Consider the following 9,555-nt stretch of genomic DNA (forward strand, 5'->3'; position numbering starts at 1 on the left):
TGACTGGCTTGAACCAATTTGGGAGGTTATCAAAGATAACAACCTTGGTTTTGGTGCTTCCTCATTCAAATGCTGATGCCGAGAGGGTATTTTCAATGGTCAGTCTGAACAAAACCTCAGCCCGAAACAGCTTGTCTCTGGATGGGACATTGGCCTCTATTATGACCCTGAAAATGGCTGGACTTGAGCCGAACTGTTTTAAGTGGGAGCCAACAACACAAATGATGGACTCCAAAAAGGCAACAAACACTTACAATAAACAACACCAGTCATAATCTCTCTCACACACACACACACACACACACACTTATTTCAATACACGGAAATTGAATAAAGACTTTGTATTTGGTTGAATTGTCAGTGCCGTGTGTTATCCTTTCTTCTGCAAGTCTGAGCAGTTATTAATAACAACACCACTAATAATAATATTATTAATGAAAGACCCCCATTCCTGCGACCCGTCCAACTGGCCCCCCCAACGGGGGGGGGGGGGGAATTTCACTCTCGCCTGCATTCAAAACTTGAGAGCCCTGGCCTCAATTAATGCAAGTGGTGGAGGATGGGTTGCCAATTTCCGGTTTAATTATGCTGAAGCACACCGTTGTTAATGAGGTTTAACAAAGTTACACCATGTGCATTGTAAACTAATGTTGGTGACAACAACTTTGACACCCTTTTTGGTCGTGCACAGCTGACAAAAAGTATCAGACAGAAAGTGGCAAGCTAACGTTAACAGTGAAGGCTACAACTGGAGTTAGCTAACATTCAAGTTAAAGATTTAGCCTAGGCTTCTACACCAACCATCTAACGTTACAGTTAACAGGAACTAGTCAAGAAAGATAGCAATTTGTGTGTTATTGAAATTAATTAGAGAAATAAGCCATTTTCATCATCCCAATCAAATACAAATTACAAAATAATATTTTGTATTTGAAATATGTATTTTAAATACATGTATCAGAAATACTGCCCATCTCACTCACTCAAACACACACACACACACACACGGAGAGCTCTTTTGTGCTGGTTCTCAGCTTTTTCTCTCCTGCAGCTCTCATCTTTCACTACTTCATCTCTTCTCCTGCTCACTGCAGCATAGAACACTCAATAACAGAAACACTCACAGATGTAATGCTCCACCACTCACCTCCCCATTCACAAACTGGCACTCAACCAGTATCTTCACTCCCACAGAAATCACGTGCACGATTCACAAGGTTTTGTTCTCCTTTTCAGTTTTTCATGAGTTCTTGAATTCCCCTAACATACACAACTGGTGAGTGATTGATTAAGAAATGTGCAACTGTTCCTTAAATTTAAATAAATAAATAAAATTCTGAACAATTAACAAAAATCTTACATACAGATTGTTACATACAAAGCAGAACCTTGTATACAGAATAAAATTAATATAAAATTGTATTTACTATCCAAATCAGTCTGTGACGTAGACAAGGTTTTCACTAACCAGGCTATTTCTGAAGAAAGTCAGCTTCCTCCTCCAAGTTGCCTTATTGCTCTCAGTTCTTGTTTTTCAGCTCCGATTAGATGCTGTACTGACTAGATTTTTAGCGATACATTTCTTTAGGTCGGACTGATTAATGGCTGTAAATCTGGAAATGAACATTCAATATGAATCTCCTAATTACCAGAATGTAGAGAGGACAAAGAAAAGCTCTCCCTTGCCTGCCAGAAATGCTCAGTACAGAGGTAAGGATGTGATTTATTCTAGAAAGCGTATACTTAAAGGCAGCTGGGCTACTGGCAACAGAAAAGTCTTCCAATAGTGGTGGGCAGTTCGATTCATTTTACCAAACCGATTCTTTCAAACAGTTTGAGAAACTGAACTTGGTATTTTTGTGTTTTGATTCTTTTCCACTTCCAATATATGTTTCGAATAACTGCATGAACAGGTTCCTAATAAAGTGGTCAGTGAGTGTACAGTTGTGGTCAGAAGTTTACATACAGTGACATGAATGTCATCTTGGATATGAATGTCATGGCAATATTTGGGCTTTCAGTAATGTACAGCATACATCTTGAATAAAAAAAAGCACTAGAATTTGATGCACAAGTTTTAATTTTCTTTGGGATTTCTGAAATCAACACAGGGTCAAAATTATACATACAAGGTCAAAAATATACATACAGCACACCTAATATTTGGGTAAAATGTCTCTTCGCAAGATTCACCTTGACCAAACATTTTTGTTTACCATGAACAAGCTTCTGGCAGAATTCTGGTTGGATATTTCACGACTCTTCATGGTAGAATTGGTAGAGTTCAATTTAATTTTTTTTTTTTTGGCATGGACTCGACTTATAAGCACGGTCCATATATTTTCAATAGGGTTGAAGCAAGGACTTGTTTTAAGCTTAATGTTAGCCTGCTTTATCCTCCACAACCAGCTCTGATGTGTGTTTGGGTTCACTGTCCTGTTGTAACTCCCAAGTCCCGAGTCGTGTTCAAGTTTCTGATGGTTTATGCTGAAGAATTCTGAGGTAGTCCTCCTTCTTCATTATTCCATCCACTTTGTGCAATGAACCAGTTCCACTGGCAGCAAAACACCCCCAGAGCATGATGATCCTACCACCACCACCAGCTGGTACAGTGTCCCTCTGTACATGGTGGTCATTGTGACCAAACAACTCAATCTTTGTCTCATCTGACCATACAGCTTTCCTCCAGAAGGCTTTTTCTTTGTCTGTGTGGTCAGCTTCAAACTTTAGTTAAGCTTGAAGGTGTCAATTTTGGAGCAGGGGGTTATTTCTTGGATAGCAGCCTCTTAGTCCATGGTGATCTGAACTGTAGACAGTGATCCATCAGCTTCCAGTTCATGGCAGGGATGTGCTATGGTGGTTCCCAGGTTGTTTCTGACCATCCAAACCAATTTTATTTCAGCTGAGGGTGACAGTTTGTGTTTTCTTGAATCAAAGTGGCTTGGCAAAGTGACGACACCTCACAATAACTTGGATACAATTGTTTGAACTGATCTTTGAATTTGCAGTTGTTTAGAAATGGCTCCAAGAGACATTCCAGAGTTGTGTACATCTGTGATCCTCTTTCTCAGATCTGCACTGAACTTCTTGGACTTTCCCATTTTACTGTGTGTTGGTCAATCCAATGAGTGCTGGAAACAAACCCTTTTTATGAAGGCACAGAGAAGCTACCAGCTGTAGTCAATCATGATCACTAACAGAAAGTTAAGAGACCTTGGCAAGATAAGAGACATTTTGGAAGTTTCAGCCCCTCTGAATTAATAATGTGAGTTTATGTAAATTTTTTATCCTGTATGTATAATTTTGACCCTGTGTTGATTTCAGAAAACCCAAAGAAAATTAAATCTTGGGCACCAAATTCTACTGGGTTTGTTTGTTTGTTTTTTATTAAAGCTGTATGCTGTACAATCAAAAAGAACCGTTCAAAGAAATTACTGAAAGCCCAAATATTGCCATGACATTCATATCCAAGATAACATTCATGTCACTATATGTAAACTTCTTTTTTTTTATTTTTTTTTTGGGCTTTATTTACCTTTATTATTGGATAGGACAGTGTAGAGACAGGAAATGAGCAGGAGAGAGAAACGGGGAGGGATCGGGAAATGACCTCGGGCCGGAATCGAACCCGGGTCCCCGGATTTATGGTATGCCCCCCCCCGTATATTACAGGTTATTAGTTTTCTATATAGCTAAGATATAAATACACTTATAACACTATGAATCCTATCTTCATGATGTGGTTTTGAATTTTAGGAGCATTCAGGCTGGCTTTAGTGTGCATCGGTCTAATATGCATCATTCAGGCAACTCTCAACATCATCCTGAGGCTGAATTGTAAGTCATAATAACAATAGTCATGTATTATGTTATGATTATTGGTAATTATCATGTTAGTGAAATAATGTATGATGCGATGAAGATGTCTTTCTACATGTGCTCTAGTACGGTTTATTAAATTATACAACATGTTAGACAATTGGTGTTATGCTCAAAACTGCTATTGTTGCTTTTCAACATACTATAACCTAAAAATAATGCTTTCTGATTAAATTCATGGCATCCATTTTACTTTGACCACTTGTTAGTAGGTCTAGCCGAAACTGGTTGTTACGTAGCAGTGACATTATTGAGAACTGTAATGATATTTTAACTGTGTGCCAATATAACAACATAGAGAAGAACCTGCCAGCTAATCAGAAAGATGACCTTGTACAATATAATAAGTATGCTTTTAAGACTGCCGTAATCACACAGTTTAAAACCAGCTTTACTTGACGTGGCATGCTTATGTTAATTTGATCAACTTAATTACAATCAGTGATGCTGTTATTGAATTTACAGTTACCTCTCAGGTAGATATGGACCTGTTAGTGACGAACTGCAACAATCACACAATGTCTATATACACGGAGCAACTCAAGAGCAGGTATAATAATCTTGTTCAGGAGAAAGTCCAGTTAGAGACTAACTACCGCAACCTGGGTAAAGTGAGAGATCAGCTACAGAATGAGAGAGATGAACTCCAGAACAGACTTTCCATGATTGGTCAGTGATTTTTTTTCCTTCATTGACAGAAAACATTTACATCTGATAGAACAGAAATGTATATAATTAATTACTCATTGCTTATCTGGGAGCATGAGGAAAACACTTGTTCATGAACATCACTGCTAATTTGAATTAAATAAAAGTCAGTTTGTTTGTTAACATTTGCTAACTTGTTAATGAACCTGGATACTAGTTTTAATTGCACAATATACAACCACAAATCAGAAAAATTTGGGATAGTATGGAAAATGCAAATTAAAAATGAAAGCTGGCGGCACGGTGTAGTGGTTAGCGCTGTCGCCTCACAGCAAGAAGGTCCTGGGTTCGAGCCCCGGGGCCGGCGAGGGCCTTTCTGTGTGGAGTTTGCATGTTCTCCCCGTGTCCGCGTGGGTTTCCTCTGGGTGCTCCGGTTTCCCCCACAGTCCAAAGACATGCAGGTTAGGTTAACTGGTGACTCTAAATTGACCGTAGGTATGAATGAGAGTGTGAATGGTTGTCTGTGTCTATGTGTCAGCCCTGTGATGACCTGGCGACTTGTCCAGGGTGTACCCCGCCTTTCGCCCGTAGTCAGCTGGGATAGGCTCCAGCTTGCCTGCGACCCTGTAGAAGGATAAAGCGGCTAGAGATAATGAGATGAGATGAAAAATGAAAGCTGTGGTTTCTAATTCTACTTTGATTTGTATTTCATCACAGACAGAATGAACCCAATATACAGTGGTGCTCAAAAGTTTGTAAACCCTATAGAATTTTCTATATTTCTGCATAAACACGGCCTAAAACATCATCGGATTTTCACACAAGTCCTAAAAATAGATAAAGAGAACCCAGTTAAACAAATGAGACAAAAATATTATACTTGGTCATTTATTTACTGAGGAAAATGATCCAATATTACATATCTGCGAGTGGCAAAAGTATGTGAACCTTTGCTTTCAGTATCTGGTGTGACCCCCTTGTGCAGCAATAACTGAAACTAGAAGTTTCCGGTAACTGTTGATCAGTCCTGCACACCAGCTTGGAGGAATTTTAGCCCATTCCTCCGTACAGAACAGCTTCAACTCTGGGATGTTGGTGGATTTCCTCACATGAACTGCTTGCTTCAGGTCCTTCCACAACATTTCCATTGGATTAAGGTCAGGACTTTGACTTGGCCATTCCAAAACATTAACTTTATTCTTCTTTAACCATTCTTTGGTAGAATGACTTGTGTGCTTAGGGTCGTTGTCTTGCTGCATGATCCACCTTCTCTTGAGATTCAGTTCATGGACAGATGTCCTGACATTTTCCTTTAGAATTCGCTGGTAGAATTCAGAATTCGTTGTTCCATCAATGATGGCAAGCCATCCTGGCCCAGATGCAGCAAAACAGGTCCAAACCATGATACTACCACCACCATGTTTCACAGCTGGGATAAGGTTCTTATGCTGGAATACAGTGTTTTCCTTTCTCCAAACACAATGCTTCTCATTTAGACCAAAAAGTTCTATTTTGGTCTCATCCAGCCACAAAACATTTTTCCAATAGCCTTCTGGCTTGTCCATGTGATCTTTAGCAAACTGCAGATGAGCAGCAATGTTCTGTTTTGGAGAGTAGTGGCTTTCTCCTTGCAACCCTGCCATGCACACCATTGTTGTTCAGTGTTCTCCTCATGGTGGACTCATGAACATTACCCAATGTGAGAGAGGCCTTCAGTTGCTTAGAAGTTACCCTGGGGTCCTTTGTGACCTCGCTGACTATTACACACCTTGCTCTTGGAGTGATCTTTGTTGGTTGACCACTCCTGGGGAGGGTAACAATAGTCTTGAATTTCCTCCCTTTGTACACAGTCTATCTGGCAGTGGACTGGTGGAGTCCAAACTCTTTAGAGATGGTTTTGTAACCTTTTCTAGCCTGATGAGCATCAACAATGCTTTTTCTGAGGTCCTCAGAAATCTCCTTTGTTCATGCCATGATACACTTCCACAAACATGTGTTGTGAAGGTCAGACTTTGATAGATCCCTGTTCTTTAAATAAAACAGGGTGCCCACTCACACCTGATTGAAAACACCTGACTCTAATTTTACCTTCAACTTAACTGCTAATCCTAGAGGTTCACATACTTTTGCTACTCACAGATACGTAATATTGGATCATTTTCCTGAATAAATAAATGACCAAGTATAATATTTTTCATTTGTTTAACTGTGTTCTCTTTATCTACTTTTAGGACTTGTGTGAAAATCTGATGTTTTAGGTCTTCTTTTTGAATATTAATTTTGAATAATATTGAACATTCTAAAGGGTTCACAAGCTTTTAAGCACCATTGTATTTCATGTTTTGTTGGTCAACTTCCTTTCATTTGTTAATATATATCCATTCCTGTGCTTCAGGCCTGCAACACATTCCAAAAAAAAGTTGGGATGAGGGTCATTTAGGGCTAGTAATCAGGTAAAACAAATAACGATGTGATTCGAAACAGGTGATTGTAATCATGTTTTGGGACAAAATCAGTATCTAGGAAAGGCCTAGTGTTTTAGGAGCAAAGATGGGCCAAGGATCTCCAGTTTGTCAACAAGTACATGAGAAAATTATCGAAATGTTTAAAAGCAATGTTCCTCAAAGAAAGATAGGAAGGGATTTGCATATCTTACCCTCTATAGTACATATCATTAAATGATTCAAGGAATCTGGAAAAATTTCGGTGCATAAAGGGCAAGGGCGCAAGCCTAAGCTGAACACCCATAATCTCCGATCCCTCAGATAGCACTGCATCAAGAACCATCATTCATCTATAGCTGATATGGGCTCAGGATTACTTTTCCAAACTTTTGTCAAGCACTACAATATGGAGTTACATCCATAAATACCAATTAAACTTTACTGTGCAAAAAAAAAAGCCTTTTGTTTACTGTGTCCATAAGCACTGTCAACTTCTCTGGGCTTGGAGACATCTGGGATGGACCATCACCCACTGGAAACTGTATTGTGGTCAGACGAATCAGTATTCTAGGTCTTTTTTTTTTTTGTAAGAAATAGACGCTGTGTACTCTGGACCAAAGACAAAAAGGATAGTCCAGACTGCTACCAGGAGCAAGTCCAAAAACCAGGACCTGTCATGGTATGAGGTTGTGTCAGTGCCCTTGGTAAAGGTTACTTAAACTAATGTGATGGAGCATTAATGCAGAAAAGTACACTGAGATTTTGCAGCAACATATGCTGCCTTCAAGATGACATCTTTTTCAGGGAAATGTCAACAAGATGATGCAAAACCTCCATTGTCTACACACATTACAAAGGCATGGCTGTGGAAGAAGAGGGTGCCTGTCCCCTCTGTCCCCAATAGAGAATGTATGAAGAATTTTGAAATTATAAAAAAAAAACACCACCCCACCACAAACACAACAATCCCATACTGTTGCACACCAGAAGACCTGAAACACTTCATCACTTCAGTCTCTGAACATCTTTTAAGTGTTGTGAGAAGGAATGGCAACATGGCAAATAAATGCTTAACCATCCAAACTTTTTTTTTTGAATGTGTTGCAAGAACCAAAATTGAAGCGTGTTTATTTTGAAAATAAATATTTTCAAAAACTGCATGAGGTAAAACATCAAAAAAGGTGCTGTTGTATTGTCTGAAAAGCAATACAGGGCAAAGATTACATACAAACCATTGATTTCAGTTATACCATATCTTAAACTTATTTTAACATTTGCCAAACTAGTAGCAAACCCAACTTACAGCCTATTTTTAGTCTGGTTTGCTCGTATTTGGGTTTAAATGACCTCATCTAATACCTAGCCTAACATGACGTTAGTTTAGCGGCACTACTTTCACACCATTTTTATTGGTAGACTTTGATTAGATCTTCGTCAGGTCTAAAAGAACAAATCCTAATGCATTCCAAGAACAGCTAGAAATATCAGGGAGCCAGGGTGGATCTCCTTCAGGTCCAGACTTTACTACATGTCTACTGAGATGAAGAGCTGGAGTCAGAGCAAAGAGGACTGCATGAAGAGGGGAGCAGACCTGGTGATCATTAAAAGCAGAGAACAACAGGTGAGGGAGATTGATTCATAATACCTCATAATGAAGCCCATATTTAAGCCATTATAACTGTGCTTGGTTAGTTCTTCCTGATTGATCTGGATGAACAGTGATGTTAACTTGTACATGATTGTTTAATCTATAACAGGATTTCATCGAGATGTTAAGAAGAGGAAAGGCAACTTGGATTGGGTTGAATGACCAAGACACAGAGGGCATGTGGAAATGGGTGGACGGTACACCCCTGACCACATCGTAAGAACTCACTAAACTGCGTATGATTCACTTTTAATCTAAAGCTGTGGATATGCTGATCCTCTGCTTGTGTGCTTTCAGCTACTGGTGGACTGAGGAGCCCAATGACTTTCAAGGAATAGAGGACTGTGTTCTGACCGGTTATACTCCTGCATCTAAAAGACTAGTAACTGACATCCTAAACACATGGAATGATTTTCCGTGCTCTGCAGATGCTTATTGGATATGCGAGAAACTAATTAAGTCTCTAGCTCAAAAAGGGAAGGACTTTTAGATGTTAATGTAGAATTCAATGAGAAGAGCACAAACACATTGAAGTCGAACTTTCACTTGGGAGTGTATTATTTCTTTAGCTACATCTATTACTATCTGCATATTAGTACATTTTCATGAGTATTATGACATGTTCTGTAGTTGACTCCTTTTGTTTACATCCAACGCTGTATGCTAGATGTTTTCACTGTCATTATAAAGCCTTGCTTCCAAATAAATGCATTTTATGTCTTGTTTCTTGAGAAATTCACAAAAAAAGAGTAACAATAATGGGTAACTTGGCAGGTAAGAAATCTCAAAAAAGTAGTTCATATAATTTAAAAGGCTCGAGTACACTACAAAAGGACAGTAAAGGTCATACAGTCTCTCCTCACATCATAAAAATCAACCTGGCAAGTATCCAGTACTCAAACAGCCACAAAAACTAAAAAAAAAAAACCTAACATC

The 9,555-nt window shown here is 39.0% G+C and overlaps 1 protein-coding gene across 1 annotated transcript; it reads left to right on the forward strand.

The window, feature by feature from the left end:
* Positions 1-1,535: 1,535 nt before the first annotated feature.
* LOC132883255 (CD209 antigen-like protein 2) lies at positions 1,536-9,326 on the forward strand. Its single transcript, XM_060916635.1, has 6 exons — positions 1,536-1,710; positions 3,757-3,837; positions 4,345-4,548; positions 8,447-8,592; positions 8,729-8,835; positions 8,917-9,326. The coding sequence occupies exons 1-6, from the start codon at positions 1,602-1,604 to the stop codon at positions 9,107-9,109; spliced, it is 840 nt and encodes a 279-aa protein (XP_060772618.1). The 5' UTR covers positions 1,536-1,601; the 3' UTR covers positions 9,110-9,326.
* The last annotated feature ends 229 nt before the right edge of the window (positions 9,327-9,555 follow it).

The sequence above is a fragment of the Neoarius graeffei genome, chromosome 3 (assembly GCF_027579695.1).
Source record: "Neoarius graeffei isolate fNeoGra1 chromosome 3, fNeoGra1.pri, whole genome shotgun sequence".
NCBI classification, from domain to species: Eukaryota; Metazoa; Chordata; class Actinopteri; order Siluriformes; family Ariidae; genus Neoarius; species Neoarius graeffei.